Raw genomic sequence first — 23,579 nt, 5'->3', positions numbered from 1 at the left:
GCACCCGGGAAGGACTTTCCGGTCGGTCACCCATCCTCAAAGCGCTCCGGGCCAAGCACGCTTACCTCGGAGTTCTTTGGGAATGAGCTTTCGGAAAAGAAGTTGCAACTTGTTTGTATGAGTATCATATGGATCCTATTAAGCCCTGGGTCAAGATGTCACATCCACCATACAAGACATACTAATACAACATAGGTAAAAAATCAAACCCAAACGTATCTCCAACCATACATGAATCTGTATGTTGTAATATTGCATTGTATCTAGCCAAATGCAAATGCTACATCAACAAGATATGCATGCTATACATCAATATTTCAATTGGAAATAGGTTAAATCACATTCGATATTGACACATTGCCATTTACTACAGCTGTTGACATTCAAACACAAACACACTAGAAATATTCTAGTGACAAACAGAAAAATGCATGAAACCTAACATCACAACGACACACATAAATGACATTGAAAGTGACACAAATAAACTCACAAATCTCAATAGCACGTACCGTTGGTTAAATTGACGTATTTCAATTGATGTAGAAGACCGCAAGAACCCACACACACGACAGTAGTACAAACATGTCACAAACCAAATCAATGAGTATCATTAACCAAACACGAACGATCGCATCAATGCATGATATCTACCTAAATCCAAGTGTTACACCTACAAGATAGATATCATCTACGCCATTGTAGAAAATTAAAATGAGTCAACCAAGTGATTCACCAACTATAGCGGTTGCATCACCAATATTTCGTAGTAATAGTGATCCGATGATATCTATCTGCTGCATTGACATATTGTCTCTTTAAATCGATATGGCTGACCGACTCAAAGGACCACATCAATGCCGCAATATAACAAATGGCCAATGAAAAATACGACACTTTTCACTAGCCAATAATATTTGCATTTTTAGTGTAGTGTGGTTTTTAGGTTAGAATTGTATGTTTGGATGTTTCTTACATTCCCCAGTGGTTGTCAGTCAAACCTAGTGCCCCATCTACCAGAAAGATGACATATGTCATAGTAGAAATACACTAAGATCAGAAAAATCGAGGTTTTTCATCAACCACAGATCCTCTATGTCACTGTAGCAAATGGCAATGGGTCGACCAAGTGATTTACGACCTATATATAGGGGTTACTTGACAATTATCATAATAGTGATCCGACGATATCTATCTATTACATTGACACATTGTAGCGGTCAAATCGATATCTATCCGGCTAAAAGGATCACAATAGCACAGATGGCCTGACAACACAATATTTTTCACTTGCTAGTATTGTTTTTAGAGTACTATGGCTCTTTGCATGGTATTTACATAGTTGGGTGTTTCGTGCATTTTCGAGTGGTTTTTCCTCAAACCTAGTGACTCATCTACCAGAAAGATGTCATGTGTCATAGTAGCAACACATGGAGACCAGACAATTCAAGATGTTTCATCAACTACAAATAATGTTGGTGTACCAAATGGTAATGGGGAGACTAAGTGATTTGCCAATTACAATGATTATAATGATTGTGATCCGACGATATCTATTTGTTACATTGATAGTGACAAAGTTGATATGTCTAACTGATCTAGAGGGCTGGATCGAATGACACAATAGCACATACGACCAATGGCAAACACATTTTTCGCTAGCAACCTAACTTGTGTGAGTCTTTACTTCTTTTAGAGTAGTAAGTATGACTCATTACTTGACAATTGCATGTTTAGATGTTTCGTACATACCCGAGTGGTGTTTGGTCAAGCCTAGTGACCAATCTACCGGAAATACTACATACTACAGGTGTTTTATCAACCATGAACCCTAGTGCTGCCATGCATCATGAACTTATGTCACATTAGGGCATGTCAACCGGTCAAATTCAAGCATAGCTCTTCCAATAGGTGCCAACAACAATTTTTTATACTCAACGCCAAAAAAAAACATTTTTTTATACTCTAACCTCTTTAAGATTCGTGCAATTTAGTAGCTCTAAATAATAGAGCCCCCCTGATCAAAGTGACATCTTAAGAAATTTGCAAGAGAAACGTTTTAGGAAAGTATTCAATTAATCCCAAAATGTGATTTGGCCAATTAAATTTGTACTTGAACGAGGAGCCAGCCAAGCAAAGCCCCTGGACGTTTGACTTCCCTTCTACCGGCCACATGCAGTCCTCAACCATCACCGTCATTAATTTCCTCCTTCCCCATTCTTATTTTCCTTAATAACTACCTCCTCCCTTTTAATGGATTCCATCTTTTTTTCCTCACCCCACCTCACCTTTAACTCCAAACACTGCAACCTCTTCTTCTCCTCCTTCCCCCTTCCCCTTTGCTTCCTCTTTACTCTCTCTCCCTCCATCCCTCTTCATGTGTGCATGTGTGTGCTGTGTTCGTCTTTCCGGCTTCCTCTCTCTCGCCAAGAAGCAAAGGTCACTCGCCCTTTCTCTCGACTCCGCATTTCCGTGCCACTCCACACAGGCGTGAGCAGCGCCCAGCAAGAACCCGGCTTTTCCAGTTCTAACTTCCGAGGGGGACGGAGCTGGAGTTCTTGATGGAATCCGTGTCCAATGGGGCTGGATTGGAAGTCCTGTGAAGGTACCCTCTTTTCCCCCATTCACCCTTCTTAGGTCCATTCCAGTCGCATCTGTCTCCAAAGATTTGACTTGTTCATCTGAAATTCTGAATCGTGCTGGGTCTTGCGGTTTATGGTATGTTGTGATGTCCGAAGAATTGAAATCCCTTGTAGTACATTGTCCAGATTGTTTCAGGCACCCTGCGCTTTGTTTGATCTATTTTTTTGAATTTTCTTTTATGCGTGGTTGGTGGATTAACAGTCCAGACTTCAGAGTTCATCAAGAATTTCAAGAGTACTTTGTGGTCTCGCATCTTGGGATGACCGTCCAAGTTGCTGTTTGATTGGTTTGCATGTTCTACACCTTCTGCCCAGTAATATGCAAGCGATAATTATCACCCCCGGATGGAAGAATTGTGCCATCATGTGCCGCACCTTTTTTTTTTTGAGAACACAGTACAACGTAGATGCTCATAAACACGCACGTACAAACACACCCCTATGAACGCACGCACGCACACCCTACCCCTATGAGCACCTCCGAGGGACTGAGCTGGAAGAATTGTGCCATCATGTGCCGCACCTTTTTATTGCAGAGACAGACAGATTGACCCTTTACTTTTGTAGTTTTGTGCATGTGCTACTACTTTGGATTCCAGGCTTGGCTAATGTACCTTTTATTATATACAGATAATTCGTCAGGATAAGTTTGTAAATTCTTCTGGCAAACCGTCACAGCATTCTGAATTACTCAGACCATCTCATTCCAACTGTTCATCAGACCGGCTGAAGAGAACATGTCGTCACCTGACATCAGCGCAGCGTTGTCACGGACAACACCCGTGTTCAATTTGAGAGTATGGGTCTTGATTGCCATCGGCATTGGAATCCTGATGGCAATTCTGTTCATCTTAGTATTGTGGCTTTCCATCCGAAGGAAAAATAAGACAGAGAAAGGATTTGATGGTATGTCGCAAGCAGAGATACCTGTTGTGTCCAAGGAAATCAACATTGACAAAGGAGCTGACACACAAAGTATGAATGACGGTGAAGTGGCCTTCATGCCAGTGCATGATAAGTATACAAAAATGAAGAACGTGGCGCTTTTGGCAGAGACTAGATCTGTCGATGTCGATGCGTTCAGCCAATGCAGCTCATTGTACAATATAGAGAAGGCTGGAAGCTCATACTCTGAAGATTACAACAGTTCGGGTCCCAAGAAGGCAGGCAGTTCACCATATGGATATGCGTCAGGTTCACCTCTAGTTGGCCTGCCAGAGATGTCGCATTTGGGCTGGGGGCACTGGTTCACCTTGAGGGACCTGGAGTTTGCAACAGGTCGGTTTGCGAAGAGCAATATCCTTGGAGAGGGTGGCTATGGAGTTGTCTACAAAGGCCGACTCATGAATGGGACCGAGGTAGCTGTGAAGAAGATCCTTAACAATGTGTAAGTGCATGTTTATCTTATTGGATTCACTTTGATGTTAACTTTTTTTTGACTTCATGTGATGTTAACTTAGTCCTAAGATTTGTTAATTGGGTTTCCAGAGGGCAGGCAGAGAAGGAATTTAGAGTAGAAGTTGAAGCCATTGGTCATGTTCGGCATAAGAATCTGGTGCGGCTTCTGGGGTACTGTGTTGAAGGGATACACAGGTAACACATTTCTTCCTTTTATTTTGCTTTTCATTTCATGTACTACAGAAGCTACTAGAACTTGCTTCTATGAATAATGCATCCATGTGTATGTTCATCATCATCATATCTCTACTGGACTTTCTGTTCTGAAGAATCACAATCATAAATGGAGAAAGAAATTGTGTGTGTTCCTTCCTTTTGCATAACGCTAGTTCGTGTTCTTCCCTATCACCTGGTTTCATGTTTATTGTTCTTTACCACATATTAGACTCCAAACTACAATGAGCATAATTCTTCTCACCTGCAGGATGCTTGTCTATGAGTATGTAAACAATGGCAACCTAGAACAATGGCTTCATGGAGCCATGAGTCAACATGGTATCCTTAGTTGGGAAAGCCGTATGAAGATTCTCCTTGGGACAGCAAAAGCGTAAGTTCAGATTGTGGGCATCTTTCATGACTATCTCCCGATACCATGCTAAACAAACAGCAGAACATAGTTTCATATGGGACTGTTGACTATTACATGCTAATGCATGGCATTTCAAAATTTTCAGGCTTGCATACCTTCATGAAGCTATAGACCCCAAAGTCGTACACCGAGATATTAAGTCGAGTAACATCTTAATTGACACTGAATTCAATAGCAAGGTTTCTGATTTTGGGTTAGCCAAACTTCTAGATTCTGACGCAAGCCATATTAATACAAGAGTGATGGGAACATATGGGTATAGCTCTCTTTTTGCCCCCTCCTGTTTGCCCCCCTTTCTAATTTTCCTGTTCATTTGGGAATACATCTCCTAACTTTCTTCTTAACCTTATGACAGATATGTTGCACCTGAATATGCGAATAGTGGGATGCTGAATGAAAAGAGTGATATTTACAGTTTTGGAGTTGTGTTGTTGGAATGCATTACAGCTAGGGATCCAGTTGATTACAGTAAGCCTGCAGATGAGGTAGAGTTTAGAGCTTTTCCCATTTCAAGCAATCTGATCTAATCGCCCCTTTCTGTTAGTCCTTACACCTCTTTTCTCCATTGCTTCAGTCAAATCTTGTAGAGTGGCTTAAGATGATGGTTAGCACTAAGAGGGCGGAGGAAGTCGTGGACCCAAGCCTCGAGATTAAACCACCTAAACGTGCTCTTAAGCGGGCAATTCTGGTTGGCCTGAAGTGTGTTGATCCTGATGCAGACAAGAGGCCGAAGATGAGCCATGTCGTCCAAATGCTTGAAGCCGTTCAGAAAGCATATCAAGAAGTATTTTTCTTATCTGTATTCTAATGTGTCTTCTACCATCTAAATTAGCATCCTTCTTGGAGCTTTTACTTTTATTACTTTTACTGCATAGCTAACTATGTGCTTGTTTTGCTATGAAAGGATCTGAAGAAGCACAGCCAGATGGGAAGCGTCGATCTAGAGTCGCAGCAGTCATTAGAGGAGTTGTCAAACGGAGCTGATGCCTGAAGCTCTCTAGTTGTGAACAAGCGCAAAGCAAATAGGACACCTTAAGTTATTTGACAGTAAAAGCTGATTGCATCAATGTTGAATACTTCAATAGAGTGAGTGAAACAGGTTTACAATTTGGTTGCAAATATGGAGCCGCTAAATCCAGTTAGGAGCAAGCTGCTCATTTCCGCATGTTTTGTTTTTGCTTTTCGAGGATTGCTTCTATGCTCCCCTAAAAGAGTTGCCCTACTCTTTCTTTTCTGTGGATGAGTACTTCAACTCATTTACTTTAGTATCGTTTAGTCTGCTTTTAGGGGAGCATAGAAGCACTCTGTTCGTCTTCATTTAGCATTTGAGCTACCAGGAGGAACTGATTTGAAATGCATGACTAGATACCGGTTTCCGTTGCCCATGTACAGAAGCCTTATGTATCTTCAGTTCTATCTTTCAAAGTGTAACTTTGTTAGTGTACCTTGTCACAAGCTCTATTACTTAGGATCAGAGGTTTTTACACAACTTCGCATGCAGGGTGATCTTCAGATTCGCAACAGAAAAAATGCAGGGTGATCTTCCACTTAAGAACCTAGTAACACTTGCTGCACACTACTCGTTGTGGGAAATTAGTTGACGCCAGTGACTAATCATTGGCATCTTTCACACTTGAAACTTGCCACCTTGATTGCTGAAATTGAAAGGCATCTGTTTGGTCATTGAATTCGGTGATTATAATTTTTCGTTTGCTGCACATGATTACAGGGTGCCAATGATCAGGACCTGCTTGTTTTGCAAGTCTGTCCAGCTTCTTCCTCCTTTTTCTAAAGGACCGTTAATCATTTGCCTTTGTTGCTGCATTATTCAATTTGCACCCCTCCGGTTTCATTAATTTAGGCACTAGCCACTGAGGTTCCTACTTCTAGGTGCACAAACCTTAGGGCATCTCCAGCGGCGCGACGCATTTCGGATGTTCGAAATGTCCGTTTCCGTCACGCGGCGGACGCGAGACGGACCGTTTTTGTCCGCGCGTCTGTTTGCACCTGGGGTGGCTCCAGCGGCCCGACGTATTTCCGCGTTTGCATCAATTTATGAAGTTTCCAAACAACAAAAAAAGAAAAACAACGAAGTCATAGTTATTACATTTAAATTTTTAATTGTTTACATGAAAATAAGATAGTATTTCTCTAGGCATGATCTTCATGGCCAACCAATGTCCACTGATGCTCAATCAGATCCGTCTGCAGCTGTTTGGAGATGTTCTCGTTAGTGACTTCTACATTGATATTTAGATACTCCTGCCAAGATGAAGCTCCAGGAAGTGGCGCCACCAGCTCACCTTGAAAATCCTAGTGGTTCTCATTGCGGCCATCAGGACACTCGTTCTCAACGATCATGTTGTGCATGATCACGCAGCATGTCATTACCTCATGCATGGTCTTCAGGGACCATGTTCTTGCCGGATGACGGACAATTGCCCACCGAGCTTGGAGCACACCAAATCCGCGCTCCACATCTTTTCTGCAAGCCTCTTGCATCTTGGCAAACCTCCTCGTCTTCTCGGAGTTTGGATTACGGAAAGTCTTCACCAATGTGGCCCAGTCAGGGTAGATGCCATCAGCAAGATAATATGGCTTGTCATATGCATTTCCGTTGATCTCATAAGTCACCCGTGGAGCTTTGCCTTGCATGAGCCTGTTGAAAACTGGTGATCGGTGCAACACATTGATGTCATTGTTGGAACCGGCCATGCCAAAGAATGAATGCCAAATCCATAAATCTTGAGATATGACAGCTTCAAGAATGACAGTTTTTCCCTCCTCATGCCCATTGTACGCACCCTGCCATCCAAATGGACAGTTTTTCCACTGCCAGTGCATGCAATCTATGTTGCCAATCATTCCTGGGAAGCCTCTAGACTCGTTGATAGACAGGAGCCGCCTTGTATTCTCAACAGTTGGCTCCCTACAGTAATACTCTCCGAACACGGCAATCACGGCTTGGCAAAACCTGTACATGGCCTCAAGACAGGTGCTCTCACCCATTCGAAGATACTCATCGAATATTTCCGCAGCCATTCCATATGAGAGCATGTGAATAGCCGCGGAGCATTTTTGGTAGGAGGTGAAGCCTAACGCACCTGTTGCATCGGGCCTGCATTGAAAGTAGGGGTCGTAGTTTCTGACGCCTCGTAGAATGACCAAGAACAGGTCCCTTGACATCCTGTATCGGCGCCGGAACAGTTTTTCCGGGAAGATCGGATTGGTGAGGTGGAAGTAGTCCTTGTGGAGGCGGGCCTACCCTGCCACTCTGTTGCGCGGCAGGTTTTTGGAGCGCCCCTTCACAGAGCCCCGGTGCTCCGGCCCCGGGTTTGAGGTGAACTCGTGGATCATGGAGGCCGCAGTAGTTGCCAATGTCTGCGTCGACTGATCGGACTCCTCGTCGGAAGAGGAGTCGACGACCTTCACGCGGAACTTGTCCAACATCTGCCACATGTCCATCTGCGTGGGTACAAACTGCGGATCAATGGCCGCGCACAATAGCGCCGAAAACACGAGTGAGAAACCTACCGGCGCAATTGACCGAACAGGTCGTGGGCGGCGCGGAAGGGCGGCGCAACCGGGAGCGTTTCGCCCGAAAACAGCCGGCAAATACGCGGTGGAGCCAAGCCCGAGTACGCTCCTGCTCTCCCGCGCGGCAAGAACGGAGCCGATGGCGACTACTGCGGCGCTTGGGCCGGACGGCGGCGGGTGGGGTTGGGGTGGTGGCGTCGCACTAAGGCAGCAAAAAGGGGGAAAAGAAGCAAATGGAAGCGGTCGATTTCGCTGTCCTTGACATGCGGGACCGGGTAAGAAATGGAGGACGCTCCGCGCGACCGCCGAGCGTCCGCGGACGGCCCGGTCACTTTGCATCGCCCCGCTGGACCCCAGACGCATATCCGGTCACTGCGGACAAAAACGATCGCTCAGCGTTTGCGTCGCGCCGGCTTCAAGAGCTGCTTTAGCCGGCAGCTGGCTTCAAAGCCTGTCGCTCACCAACCTTCCCTTGTCAGCCGGCCAGGGCGACAGTGCTCGCTCCAATTGGAGGTAGGATAACAAACTTAATTCCTGGGCAACCGACCAAAGCTAGTTCCAGACTGGAGGTTCCGTACTTCTGGTCCAGTAGTCAGCAATAGCAAAGCCAGCAACACAAAGAAAAAGGAACCAACCTGTAATCGTATTAATCATATCAACTTTTTTTTTTGCCGCAAGTTCCTCAGTGACCATCCTTTAAGAAAATTGTGTAAATACATTGCATATATTTCTCTACGCGACGACCTATTTGGAACGCCGAAATCTTGCAAGAATCAGTTTACTACCAGCAGGAACAGGACAAAGAAATCTCCGACTCCCACATATGACCTAATTAAAGTTTCTATTTCAGAGTTTGAAGCAGTTTTCCCCCAGGCAGTATATGTACCCTCAGGAGATCAGAATGTAGCCTTCATCAGAAGAGGCCGCAGATGCATTTGACGACAAACCGTGCCGGCTGAGACCTTCCCGGACCTTGCCGTGCTGTTCTGCTTCATGCTGGAACATTGTAACCAGCTGCTGGAGCTCCAGCTTCCTCACCTTTACCTTCTCATTGGTTACTGGATTTGTCAGCCCAAGATACATCAGTCCAACTCCAACAAGGACGATTCCAATAAGGAAAAGAAGTCCTGCAAACAGCCCAAAAGCATAAGGCGTGTTCTCTGCTCCCGGTATACCATCGACGTTAATTCCAAATAGGCCAGTGATTATGGATAGAACTATGCCGCCGCCTCCAAAAATAGCCAAATTGTGGGTAATACGAAGGCTTCTGTCCTATAAAAGGGAATTTTCAGCATTGTGTTAATTTCAATCTTCCTGAATAACACATGAAAACATAAGTGTACTTTTCTGAAGTGTGGAAAAAATTGTGTACCTGCAACCATGCACGAACAGTGCTCTGCATAACATCCTGAATGGTGAACAAGCGACCACGGACAGCTTCCTGCTCCTCGAGCATCTCCCTTGCAGATTTCCTCTCTCGCTCTAAAATCACTCTTGTGGCATTTCCCCGTAAATGTCGGAGAAGCTCAAGTATAATTTCTTCCCTTGCATGCAGCGACCATTTGACCCTGATCACCTGTAGAAGCGCCGTTTATATTCTTATACGTTCCAGATCATGAAATATCAGCAAACGGAGAAAAGCATTCATGAACGCTGTGTGTTAAAGGCCTCATCATGTTAAATATGCTAATCGCGTGTTAAATTTCCTCACAATATCCATTCAGAAGTCTCCAGATATAATCAATCATGTTTCTAATTTAGATTTATCTGTTGTGTTGTTTTCAACAAAACAGTAAGGGCACAACAGCCACTCCAGTGCACTGGTGAGCAAGTATTCAGCGAGTATTTTGACAGAGAAATATAGAGAAGACAAACTGGGTTAAGATTTCTACCTGTGTTGCTAATCTTCTGATTTCTTGATTCAAGATGATGCTGACTAGGTTCAGATCTTCACTATTTCTCCTGTCAATTGGATTTTTGAACATGATAGTAATCATTAGATAGCGGTTCACTGACACATTATTAAATAACCAATATTAGGGCACTGACTCATATGTTCAAACAATTTGTCTGGCAGTTGAAACATGTTTGTTTGGATATATTACCTGTTCACAAACTTCAATTCAATTTCATCTGCTTCACCAAAGACATATTTACGGAATAATCTGAGGAACATCATAAACACAACAGACCTATGAGTACCTTTACTGTCAGTAAACATTAGTATATATACTATTAAAAAGAGATCACACAAAGTATAAAATCTGGGTCCAGCCACTTATCTAGTATATAGAAATTTTAATTTACTGTATTTCAGTAAACACAAAAACACTTATTTCCATCAGATCAATTGTTAAATCTTTATAATAATACCAAACCTCATAGTCAAAAGAGATTACCGTTACTATATTAAACACATCACAACAGGTAGATCTAATAACTGTATCTAGACTTATCATAACAATATTTTTATAGCTGTTATTACAAAATTATCTAGCATATACAAGTGCAACTTAATAATAGCACATATAAATTAAAGATCAGCTAGATATCACAGTTGACCAGAGTTACTAATAGCTCACAGCCTTGCGCCTTCATAATTTTATATCTCATGCAAAAGCACCAAAGCTAAAGCTTACTAACCAGTTAATCTAAAAAAAAAAAAGGTTGTACGAGAAAAAACCCTCAAAAAAGCTGTGTGTAATCTAATTTCAACACTTGATGATACAAATCTTAACTCGGGTCCTCCTACAATATCACATCAAAGTGAATGATCAAACAGATCACAATACAAATTTGCATTCCGCATGGATATATTTGATATCATGTGCAAACGACTAGCCATCAAAGTATGTACAAACAAGAAACAACCACCTTCAGTGCACTGATTTAATTTCCCATATAAACAACACATCTGATCACGGTCTAACACTGCCATAGGTAGCATCATGGTGCATAATTATGTGAGTTTTCCTCTTACAGATGATTAACATGTTTTCTGCACAATTTGAGCAGGAAACAGTACTTACTATAAATCAAAAGCAGAATACGACAGAAAAAGATAGATATGCTATAAATCCTGACAAAAAGCAAAATCTCTAGCATTAATCAGGTGGACCTCTTTTTATTGATCACAATGCTATTACAGTCTTTACAATGATCACAGCTGGTACGTCTTCATAACTCAATCCGTACATGTGCCTTAACATCACTGCTTAACATCATCCATCCATTAATCTTGTTAATATATAGGTGGACTCTCAAAACCTGACCCGTTGACTTACAAATACGAAAAAAATAACCATGTGCCCTAGGAAAGACATATTCACGTATACCCGGGGACACATATACATCTAATCCAATCAGCATCCACCTTCTCTCTATGAAAAAACGACCTGCAGCCGTCTCATGGCTATCAATGCATGACGTATAGCTCACGTCAAGGTTATAGCGTCCCGACATGTTACAAGGCCAAATATATATCTACCATATAGTATAAAAAAGAACTGGAGGCTATCTGAAATTTAGGTGAACATACTTATCTGATGCTGCGTATAAATCATAATAGTTTACGTAATCTGAACTCAAGAGGTTAGCCGTTGCATGCTGATTGCATGTGTATGAATCAATATCACGTACAAACAACGGGTCACTCACAAACATAGAATCATTTGGCCATGAGAAGTCATCGCCCGACTCTATATACTTCTGTACTTCTAGGTCTAACAGATTCAACTTAACCAGGTTGAATACTAATGTCTTGTACAAATTAAAGACATTCACCACTTGATCTGATGTTTTTGCAAAAAAAGCCTAATAGCGTATGTGTGTGCGATTCCAACAAATAAAGATGGCTACGGATGTTCCCCACGTGAATGCGGTGCTAATTATGTATATCAACTAGTACAGTTGCAGCCTTGCAGGTACGGAACAAGGAAGATCCATGACAAATTTTGTTCATATATACACATATGATTACACGTAAAGATTGAAGAATATATATATCGTTGACAAGGATTAATCCTACAACCTAATACATTGATAAAAGAGAGAAGTGATGGTAAAATATCAAAAGTACCTGTCATCCCACCGTGAAAGACGACTGACCAAATGTGCAATTACTTCATGAACTGTTTTGGGTGTTTGACTTCCACCAGCAATAAGCAGCTCCTGGAAAGATTTTCATGAGCATCTTGAGATAAAAATGTTTAAGTTTTTTTTTTCCGTTCATACCTGCACTTCAGTCACTCCTAAAACATTTATGTTTGAGGAAGGACCTTTGACATGCATGGCAGTCAAAAGGAAGTTCTGTGTCTGCCAAGACCGAAGTACAATGGGTATGTCTTCCTCTTCATGATTAGGATCTCCTACTGACTGACCAAGAAGCTCAAATAACAGTCCTCCTGCAACTCTAACTGGGACCTGCATATATATCATGAATTTATACAATAGATCTGATGCACAGCGCATATCAACACAGGTTATGCTAGACACTGAACTATTGAACCCATCAACATTAGAGTAAATCTTTTCTTTGTAACATATGACCAACCCAATCAGGCCATAGCGTGATCCTTATTATCTTATATTACCAAAAAGGAAGTGAAGGGAGAAATATGGCTATAATGGTAATTGTTATGCAAACAAGGTCTGAAGCAATCAGATAGTTTTCACATGAAAATACAGGTCATCAAAAGATTAGGTGCTCCCATAAGAGTCAGTAGCTGGTTATTGCGTGCTGGAAAGTGTGTATAACAAATCATAGCAAAAAAATGGAACTATAAAGTTAGTCACATAAGAGGAAAAGATGTAGTTACAAAATTGCAGGCAGACAATCTACAGGTTGCAGGGGCAGCAGGGTATTGCATTGTAACTAATTAAGAAGCTACTCTGCCACACACAGATTGTAACTATCTGAAACAAAGGAGAATGAGCAAGATAACCTCGTAGAGAAGGTACTTCATCCGGTCGCTTATCAGGCGGTTTTCATCCCTGAGTGCAGTTCTGATAGCCGGATGCATCCAGTGAGCACTACTCAACCACGCGTCGACTGAAGGATGTCCCGCGGTGACATGGAACCACCAAGTAGGACCCCCAGGACGCTGCCAGTAAGGAGCCGCAACGTCGGCCACCGTGTAATCATCCTCGCTATCGCTTATCAGCACCTGCTCATTCTCCCAGCTGGCATCAGACTGAACCCTCTGGACCAGCTCGGCAATCCTCGACCACCCAATCGGCACCCATTTGTGCTCGAGAATCTCACCAGCATGCGGTAGCCTATCTTTGACCACAAAAGGATCGATACCAAACTCCGTCTGGCACGGGATTTCCACTGCATTGCTCTCATGTAGTACCGGGCTCACGGCATGATGCCCGTTCCTACCTGCGTGCTTCTTCGTGTGCAACGGGGGCCCTGTATCCTGCATTGGCAACGACCTGTGACGGATCAGCTTCCTGTGACCCTTGACGAGCTCAAAAGCGCAGATGAGCCCATCGGTCCAGAGCTCATTCCCTGGGATGTGTTCCTTCCCCATGTTTGGCTTGGCGCTGCCGTCTTGCACCATGGACATGCTGTTCATCTGCGGCGGCGGCTGCTGCTGCACCCCCGCGTCAGTCATATTCCCCCCAATTCTGCCTGCGTGTCCGTGGGGAAAATACACATTCATCAGGGGATATGTGGCACGTGTTGATACTGAATTTCTCAAAACAGGGAGTACAATACAGCACAATCAGTGGATAGGCTCTCGTAATAATGCCCAAACAGCTGTTCTTAGGGCAGGCAGGGTTAGCAGGACGGTGTAATCCACCCCCGTGGAGGTTGTATGTCCTCGTGTGTATATATATGGACTGTACTCCACAGGAGATGGAATACGTTTACATTACAAAGGATTAAATACGTATAAGAATAGGAAGCCTATACATGCTTGTATTGTACCCTAACAATTAGAGCGCCATGTACTGATGTATAATGATTAAACTGCAGTCACACAATAATTCAATAACAATAGGGTAACGATGATGCAAGCAGCATGTTGTGTTCATACGAGATTTGGAGTATAAACGTAAGCACATGTAGTACGCAGTCGGCACTCGGCGAAGCATAAAAAAAAGTTGAGCAGGTTAGGTTAGGGGCTGCAGAATATGCTGGAATCAGATCGCGGCAGCGGCTACAGCAGCAATAGTAGCGCCGCCGCCGACCGACACCACCAGAATCGAACCTTACCGCTCAAGTTCGGCGGCCGGACACCGACGAGAACCGCATGCCAAGCTTCTGCCGCCCCGCGCGAGTGAACTCAGGTAGTGCTGCGGATGAGAGCTTCGAACCGAGGAGCGGGGAAGAGGGGGCGAGGCCGGGAATCTCGGAAGGAGGGAGGAGCGGTCGAGTGGAGAGGGAGGGTGCTTCCAGAAGCAAATACTCGATTCGCTTCACTTAACTTACCGCGGCCACTCCTTTTTGCCTGCCTTCCACCCAAACACTACCCAAGATCTTACACGTAGCACTATTAAATGCGTCAACCGCCGCCGCTGCGCACTGATAGTTCGATCTCTCACATATTTTTTTTCAAAAATCTTAAAAACTTTAAAATTTGAATTTTGTGGAGTGGTATCGTCGCTGAAACTTCCCCTTCCTCCGCGCGCCACCTCTCCAATCGCCGCTTCACCTGCGCGCACCACGTGCCACTGTGCCGCCGCTCCGCGATCGGAACTCCTCCAGCTGTGTCGGCGTCCGCGTGCTCGGCGGGCAATTTCTACGCGGAGACCCGCAACGGTGACTGCCGCATCGGCCTAGGGACGGACCTCGACATGGCGCATGTGGCGCGCGCGTACGACGTGGCCGCGTGGCGCCTTGGCCGGCCGGGGCGGTCGATGAACTTCCACGACGTCTACATCGGCGAGCAGGCGCAGCAGCTCGCGCCGCCACCGCACCTCATCACCGATGAGGAGCGCCGCCGCCATCTGGCCCAACACCATCGCCGCCGCCATCTGGCCCAACACCATCGCCTCCGCCATCGCGCCCAACACCATCGCCTCCTCATCGCTCAGGAGGACGAGAGCACGCTTGGTGTGGGCGGAGCGCTTCCTGAAGACATTCGCGCCAAGCAGGCCATCATCGCCGATGCCACGCAGAGGAGGGAGAACATGCACCAGAGCCACCTCAAGAGGAGGCTCGACAAGGCGCAGCGCAGCGCGTTCATCCTCGCGCAGCTGGAGAATCACAGGATTCCCCCGATGACTCGCGCTGGAACAACTTGTCGTCGTTGGAGCCGATGTCATCCTCAACGGAGGACTCCTTCGACTTCCACTGGGACTCCGATTAGTCGGAGCCGCCGGTGTCATTGTCTTGGAGCGTTTATCTAGAAAAAATTTAGACAACTTTTGTGAGAAGGAGGGAGTAGTTGTTTTGATCATCGCGTTCTATTTGATGTTTGTTTTTATTGTGTAATATAAATATGTTTGTATCTACTATTTGATGTTCGTTTTTATTGATTTTATTGTATTTGTTTGATCTTCTCGATTGCATATTTGAGTGTGTTTTATGTTTGTCGCGGCGGCGCGCGCTGTAAAATGCAGCGCCTAGTAGGCTAGTAGAGCGCTGTTTTGACGCACCGCAAAATACAGCTTCCGCATTGCGCAAACTTTTAGGGCGCGCTCTATATCTAAAAATGACGCTGTAAACGCAATATAGCACACGCTAAAATATCGCTTCTGTTGGGATGCTCTTATAAGACCCTCATCACTAGGTATGAATTATCTGGTGTTCAGTGCAGTCACTTAACAAAATGCTTGGACTGGAGTCACTATTGCACATTTGCACCCATATATATTTTTTCTGTAATGAATGTCAATTATTTACAGATTAGTGCTAGGTATGTATATTCATCAGGAGCCAATGCAATCTTGAGTGCCGTGCGACTCAGAGCATTCCAAGTATCTCCGGTGCATTTTACAAGTTTTTTCTACCAAGCTCCAGGGGCCAGGGCTGCAGAATATGTTCACTATGCTCGCTCTAGAAGCTTGTATTGATGCTTCCATGCAGATCTTATGACCTCCGCGCACCACTGATTTCAACATCACGGAGTTCACCATTATGAAATATTCCTAGGCTCTGTTCCATAATCCACAAGTGTTCCCTGCAAAAGGGGGGAAATTCAAAGTACACTATGATAGCTATCTACATTGATCATTAGGTCCAGAAAGAGACATTTAATGACATGGAAACCTATGATGATGAACAGTCAGTAAATAATCATTTATCTGTACGCCCTGTCCGAGCATGAGCACATGTGCTCCAAGTATTATGATAGCAAGTGTGTGGACCTCTATGATTCACCTATTAACAAACTGTTTGTGAAACTAAACTAACTTGAGATATAAAGTCAGAGAAGAACCTAACATGCAATAATGCAACTATGCAAGTAGTCAAACTAGACCAGCTGGACTAGCTTCTAGTGCTACGAGCAGTCAAGCATAAGGGCATCTACAATGGGGACCCTTGGAGCGGACGCCAGGATCAATTTCCTGGTAGTTATTCCCTATTCCCATCGAAGCCTGGGATTTTAGCTAGCATCGGCGCAAATCTAGACGCCGACGCTTCCGTTTCCTTTTTTTACAGCCGCGGCTTAAGCGGGCGTCCGGTGCTAGGAAGGCGCTTATCTCCCCGGACAATCACGTACGAAACAGTGCAAATTGTTGGGGCGCCTGCGCGGTGCGGTTGCAGACGATGGGCGCTAGCCAGAATATATTAAGCGTCCATAGGCAATTAGCGTTGGAGAAGCAGGCTCTTACCTAGATCGCTGCAACGTTAATCAATTAATTTTTGTCTTAAGAGCCCGTACAAGCGTTCCACGTTGTACATGCCCTAAGTAGTCTAACACCAAGAACCAAATATGCAAAGGATAAATAGTTTTTTATTACTATGCAAGAAGCTTTAGAAAGACGCACTTGACTCAGCTTAATTTCTTGCTTTGGCAACGCAAAAGGTAATCCCTGGCTTCACTGAGATCTGTCACAGAGGTAAAAGTTAATTCAGCAAAGCGGTCAACCACGTTGCACGATGAGTAACAAAAAGGAAATCCGGTGAATGTGAACAGCACCAGGAAGACGGCGGTAGTCTGGTTCTATTCCATCTCCATTGATGTCTTTGTGATCTGGCGTCACATATTTGCCAACTGTGACGACAATACCAGAACCATCATGAAGTTCAAACACCGACTGGATTAAGCCCTGCAATATCAGACACTTGAGTTGCGTATGAAAAAGAGGACATAATATAAACCTGTTGATCACAGCAGGCAGTGCAATAAGATCTGCTACTTAAGACGGTTCAAACTTCAAACCTTGCCATAAGTCCTTTCACCAACAAGCACGGCTTTGCAATTGTCATGAAGAGCTGAAGCAACCTATAAAATCATAAGTATCAGGGTGAGCTCATACTGATATGAATTTTAATGGAACCAACCAGTGAGACAGTGTAGTTACTTACTATTTCACTGGCACTTGCCGTCCTATTATTTACCAGTACCTGTGTCAGAAGGTGTGGATGGACAGGCAGTGAGATACAAATGAGAGTCTGAACTCTGAGATTTGACTAGCATAATAAAATATGGGCATGATCTGCTAAATTCCAGTAGACAACGAGTACATGGTTAACAAGGGGACTTTGCTACAACAGATAACTGAATCTGCATTATGCCATTAGAGTGTCAATCTGATTAAGAAGTGAGATATGGGGTATGGGTACAACTAATAATGCACACCTCGAGGTTCCTCAGTCCTCACATTGTCAAGTTTAGTACAGAGAAGTGTCATAATTTCATCAGTGAGCTGAAGCTACTGAACAGCTTTAATGTGGTAAAGGACTGAGCATATGGGTAAATGCAGGTATTCACAATTCCACGGTTCAACAAAACAGTGCAAAAGTGGTATCTGCTTGAGATCACTTTGTACTGCTAACTCTTAAAGCATTTCGAAATAGGTATATCACCATAACTGGAACTTACCATCACAGGAGCTGTAACCAAAGGTCCACTGTCAGCAACAATTGTATTTTGGACTTGACGATCTCGGCCAGTAGTATAAATGACCTGAAAAAAATGTTATTTCTTCAGATTTTAAGACCAACTTTGGAACACACGAATTGGAAAACACCAGAATAGCGAAACTGCAGGAATAGTGCAGTCCTACAGGAAACAAAACCGACGAATCGTTTCAGATGGCTGTTTCGAAGCTTCACATGACCATTTATATCAAAGGAGTTTTAGAGAAATTTTGTAGGACTGAAATCCCATAGGATTTCTTTCTATGAGAGCCTTTGGAAGTTGAAATGGCCCAGGATCTATGGCATGTTGGAATGTCCCAAGGAACTCCTACATATTGGAGGGTTGTTAATGTGAGCCCAAACCTCATACCAAAGCAAGATTGTTCTTTCTCCCACATCTTCTATCTATAGTTCAAAAGAATATTGTTAACTCATACAGCAATAGTTATATTAAACATCTCCCGCGTGTCCGATTCCTCTAGGAATCCACTAGACTTGACATTGAATTCTTGTCTTTCTCCTAATCCTGCATTTATTATTTCTTGTGTTCCAAGCAGGCTCTTATCTTCGTTGAAATTTCCTCTATAATGGGTCACTCGATTGGACCTTTAAAATAATCCTAAGCTGTCGATCCTTCATTGCAAACACATAGTGTGAAAATCTACTGTCCTATTCAAACCCTTTAAGACCTCCAAAATTTTCTCTCCTTTTCCTCCGTTCTATAAAAGCCCAGAAGGAATTTACTTTAACTCGAAAGTAAAAATATGCACCTGCTGTATAAGGATTACAGAAAATCAACTACAAGTTGAAAAGAAAGAAGGATCCATACCGTGTCTCCTTTGTTCAAGAAGAGCTTTGCAATCTCTATCCCAGCCTTCAAGATAAACATAAATATCAGACCGTGTAACTAGAACCCATCAGAAAAGATAATATATTGACAGTTTCCTTCTGAATCCATGTGATGGGCCCCAAACCATTTCGAGAAATTTATATCAACTTAAAAACATCAATAAGAGTAGGATATCCCACCCTATAAAAAACCATTAGTTCTAGCAGATTAAAAATACATCATTCTAGCATCCAATTTGGTTCCCATACACCATCCAAGAGCAATAAATGATCCAATGAAAAGGGTGGCAATATGGCCTTCTGTATACATGCCTTAGATATTGCACATTATCCTAAAATGAAAATCTTTTTAGGAGCCGAGTGCAGAATATGAAAAGGAAAAAAAAGGCATACTTGCACTAGTCCACCAAGATTGTCCCTCAGATCCAAAACAAAATAGGAGGCACCTGAATTCTGTAGACGTTTCAGTGCTACAAAAGACAAGTCACGTTAGGACATAGCTTGTTGTGGATTAACAACAGCAATAATAGGGACAACTAAGATTGATAACATTCTAGTGTCAAAATAATTACATGTGAGCCAAAGACACACAATAAACAAAAACCATCCTTAGTGTACATTCAATTTGTGAAAGGGGAAACAATATTCTAAATTTTCAGGATCTTCTCTATTTGAATTATAAATAAGGAAGAATTTATATGTTTAGATGTATGCATATCAGCTCATAAGAATCAGACACTAGATTGCCATTCGAAAAAAAATAGCATATTGATAGTTAGCTAAAAGAATAATGGCAAACAGATTTAGAAATGACAGAGGTAAGGTTAACAAACCAGCAACACACCACTGACCAAATCTTTTTTGGCCACTGCATTGAACTCTTTAATGCGAATATATCCAACAGATGAATTATCGTTATCTCTTTTCTCCAAACGATAGAAAATTGGAGTGCGAGCAGCCATTTGTCTTTGCACCTTCATTGACTCAACAAGACCACAGTTGTCGTGCTTAACCTAGATGTAGTATTAAAAAGGTAAGATAGTTAGAAAATAAGGAGCACAAAGAGATGTCAGACACTCTAAATACAATGTTCATCAGATTGGTCAGAACCTTAATCGTAACAAATGTTTCCTTTGGGCCTTGCAGCATGGATGACACGTCGAATGCAGATTTACCTCTTACATCAATACCATTGACCGACAAAAGCTCATCACCCTGATAAAACGACCCATAAGGATTAGGTAATATGTCCATTTATCCAAATAAGATGAAGGAACTGCTAAAGTTCATGCCCAACTAGGTCATGAAATATTCGCGAGATCCCAATAACCAGAAACAAAAATGAAACAACATTGTTCTCTGACAAGAATTACAAAAGAAACTGGATTTCCAAACTAAATGTTGAGAATGAGAGAAGTCAAAGTAAAACTTGCCATTTCTCAAAATATCTTAACACATGTAAGTTTTAGTAGTGAAACAAAAACAGCTAAAGCTGAAAATGCAATGTTTGAAAGTGAAGCTCTTAGCAAAAGAGCCAGTTAACCCTTTCTAACTTTATTAAAGCTATTAGTCATTTTTTAGGACAAAAACATCATTACTTATCTTCTTACTTCACAAGGTATAAGAAGAAACATGCCTCAGCATCATTTCATCATTTAAGCATCTTAAATTGGGTATACATAGTCAAATACTGCCATATGCAAATGCTCATATATGATGTGATTTGACTATCTGCTATGAAATAACTTTGTACAAGAAGATAACAGAAAATGGAACATGATCAGAATGTAAAATTGTTGTTCAAGCAAGATTCCTAAGAAAAAGCAAAAAAGTGCAAACTAAATTATCTAGCAGCTGATACCTGTCTAACACCAGCAGAGTGAGCAGGCCCATCTAGTATCAGTCCTAATACCATCAACCTTAAAGAGCCACTGTCATCAGGAATCTCTCTTAAGTTCAACCCAATCCCCGTCATGTCATATTTCGACATTTTGGAGAACTTCAGCACATTGGTTGAACATATGCAGAATAGAGCAAAGATAGGCAACAAAGATCAGCAATAAGAAACATCACTACAGCAAATATAGGCAACAAAATATTGGTTTGTATTGTCATCACTGTGAAAGCAAAGGAAAAGAGGAACCTAAGATGGCATTGCTACAGTGGCTAAATAGAGGTTTGCTAGCCCAGAGGGTGTACCAAGTACCAATTACACAGAACAATAACTGATAATAAAGGTCCGATTCACATGATTTTGTAAAACGTTGTCTGACTAGCAATGTGATCTACAAGACTCTTTGAGGGTCAGCATGCATGACACTATGTCTTTCTGACTATAAATAATTGAACGACAATAAGCTGATTCTAGCTAATATTCAGATAACCTCAAAACAAGTATTATGGTTTACATCAACTTTACCAGTTGTAATTGATAGTACCATGGAACTCAAGTGCTGGTGGCAATGTAAAATGTCCCCGGGAGAACTTCTCTTCCATTATACAAAAAATATATGTAAAAAATGGCTACTAGGGAGACAAAATGGCAAGCTCATACTGAATTGCAGACTAATTATTACTCCAAATTATTCGAGCCTTAGCTTTAAGAAGACGGTTTGTAGTCATATAACTGGTCAGCGTTTCGCCCATTCAAGCCACTATCATAGCCTATTTAGTTCCGACTTGTAAATAACTCACATCTGAGGGCGATAGGAATCTTGTATATGGATCACCCAGGCTAGCTAGCATTTTGGTGATGATCTCATGGCTTCTAGAGCGGGATTTGACTGAGCCTTGAAGAATATCCTGCTTGCGTTGCTGCATCAGATCGAAATTAAAAGGTTAACTATATCACTCATCAGGAAATCGAGAGAGGAGAGAAACGAAATCTAAGGATAACAGTATAAGAACTAAGCATTCCCATTGGGATGCCAGGTGAACCACTGAACAGTTTCATCACTTAATCGCATTGCCACAGAAACAAACTTACCATCCACAGCTCCGGCGACCACGGGCGGCTGCCAGCGTCGGGGAGGAAGCCCTCGTTGACCACCTCCCAGGCCTCCTCCACGAGCTGCTCGTTGGTCACCGCCTCGGCCTTCACCTCTGCGTCCCGTCCGCCGTCCTCGCCGCGGCATGTCTCTTCCGGGGGCTGCGCCGCCGCCCACGCCGACGGTGCGCCCGCGGCGTTGCCAGCGAGGAGGGAGAGAGAGATGGCGGCCGCCGCCGCCGCCGCGCGGAGGGCGTCGGGGAAGGGGAGCGCGCGGGGCAGGGGCTTGGGCTTGTGGCTAGGGCGGGGGTTCGGCCGCGGGTGCGGCGGCGCGTAGGAAAGCGGCAGCATAGCGGTGCTGGCTCCGCCTCCAGAGCTTGGCGCTTGGAGGAGGGGAGCGGCAGCACTTCAGTGGTAGGGGTTTGGAGGAGTGGATGCGGCGATGGGGCCTGGCCGTTGCTCAGTGACCGCAGAGCGCCAGTGCCAGGGGGGAGGCAGTGGAAGAGGAATTTTGGGATGCTTTCCTGATTTGTTGTTTAAACGAAAAACCAACAGCTGTCATTTTTTAACACAAGAAGGGCCCTCTTTTAGGTACCACTAGGACAATGCCCGCGCGTTGCTGCGGAATCTAAATGGGCCGAATATATTTATGTTTAGATTCGGAGAATCTGTAGCTGAAGGAGCTCTCAGTTTTTTCATAAATGTGAGAGAAACAAACAAGCACCAGTTAATAAAAGAGACTTTCTTATTATCTCAATCAGTTGATGAGCAACATATACTGCATTTCATCGTGTCCTGAATTATTTCGAGTTTGTTAAGAAAGTCAGGTGCGAAGATTAAAAAAAATATAACACTACTATTTAGCTTTTGTTAACAATATGATGCTATCATAGAAACAAAAAAATCACGTTAATTCTTTTATCTTATGCAATGCAAATATGCAATGGATGGTCAAGTCAAATATCCAAAGAGAATCCTTGTAATTTCTCAATTTCGTGTTAAATAGATTCAGAATTCAGAAATCTAATTTATCTTGAATGCAGCTACCTAGTAGCGTTAGAGCTGAGATGGCTACTTCAAATTCAGAAGTAGCTTGAGGAACAATACGTCCACCTCCAGCGTAATTATTGCCTCAGTGCAACTCTATGTTATCAGAATGCAGTCACCAAACTTATCAACACACTTCATTCAGATTACATCTCCGCTGCCTAGTGCCACCCTGCGAGCGGGCGACAGAGGCCTGGTAGCGCTGGCGCTGATTTCCTGTAGCCCGAGGAGCCACTCGTGGGCAAGCGGATCATCACAGCAGAAGGCGACCTCATCACTCTAAGGACGATATCCCCAGCCACACAGCGGGCGTAGCTCATGATATCTGGTGGGCAGCGGAGGAGAGCAGAAGAATAGGCGTCCTTGTCGCGACGAAGACGACCGGCCGGAACCTCACGACTGGTGGAGTGGTGGATAAGCGGAGCTGAGGTC

General features: G+C 43.4%; 3 protein-coding genes across 3 annotated transcripts; 1 reads left to right on the top strand and 2 right to left on the bottom strand.

Annotated features, from left to right (window-relative positions):
* Positions 1-2,278: 2,278 nt before the first annotated feature.
* LOC127343218 (probable receptor-like protein kinase At2g42960) lies at positions 2,279-6,133 on the top strand. Its single transcript, XM_051369335.2, has 8 exons — positions 2,279-2,605; positions 3,273-4,029; positions 4,131-4,235; positions 4,525-4,647; positions 4,775-4,945; positions 5,045-5,174; positions 5,264-5,473; positions 5,594-6,133. Exons 2-8 carry the CDS (start codon positions 3,380-3,382, stop codon positions 5,678-5,680), a joined length of 1,476 nt encoding a protein of 491 aa, XP_051225295.1. The 5' UTR covers positions 2,279-2,605; positions 3,273-3,379; the 3' UTR covers positions 5,681-6,133.
* Positions 6,134-8,852: 2,719 nt separating this feature from the next.
* LOC127343217 (uncharacterized) lies at positions 8,853-14,618 on the bottom strand. Its single transcript, XM_051369334.2, has 8 exons — positions 14,450-14,618; positions 13,170-13,861; positions 12,460-12,648; positions 12,305-12,396; positions 10,332-10,391; positions 10,119-10,188; positions 9,599-9,802; positions 8,853-9,498 (listed from the first exon to the last, which is right to left on the bottom strand). Exons 2-8 carry the CDS (start codon positions 13,842-13,844, stop codon positions 9,115-9,117), a joined length of 1,674 nt encoding a protein of 557 aa, XP_051225294.1. The 5' UTR covers positions 13,845-13,861; positions 14,450-14,618; the 3' UTR covers positions 8,853-9,114.
* Positions 14,619-16,024: 1,406 nt separating this feature from the next.
* On the bottom strand, positions 16,025-22,520 carry LOC127343216 (carboxyl-terminal-processing peptidase 1, chloroplastic). Its single transcript, XM_051369332.2, has 13 exons — positions 22,101-22,520; positions 21,809-21,928; positions 20,976-21,113; positions 20,225-20,329; positions 19,959-20,127; positions 19,508-19,584; positions 19,095-19,139; positions 18,228-18,311; positions 17,711-17,749; positions 17,565-17,627; positions 17,322-17,451; positions 17,170-17,230; positions 16,025-16,358 (listed from the first exon to the last, which is right to left on the bottom strand). Exons 1-12 carry the CDS (start codon positions 22,449-22,451, stop codon positions 17,175-17,177), a joined length of 1,377 nt encoding a protein of 458 aa, XP_051225292.1. The 5' UTR covers positions 22,452-22,520; the 3' UTR covers positions 16,025-16,358; positions 17,170-17,174.
* Between the last annotated feature and the right edge of the window lie 1,059 nt (positions 22,521-23,579).

This window comes from Lolium perenne, chromosome 3 (assembly GCF_019359855.2).
Source record: "Lolium perenne isolate Kyuss_39 chromosome 3, Kyuss_2.0, whole genome shotgun sequence".
NCBI lineage: Eukaryota > Viridiplantae > Streptophyta > Magnoliopsida > Poales > Poaceae > Lolium > Lolium perenne.
Note: the sequence above shows the minus strand (reverse complement) of the source record. Positions and strands in the feature narration are given on the sequence as shown.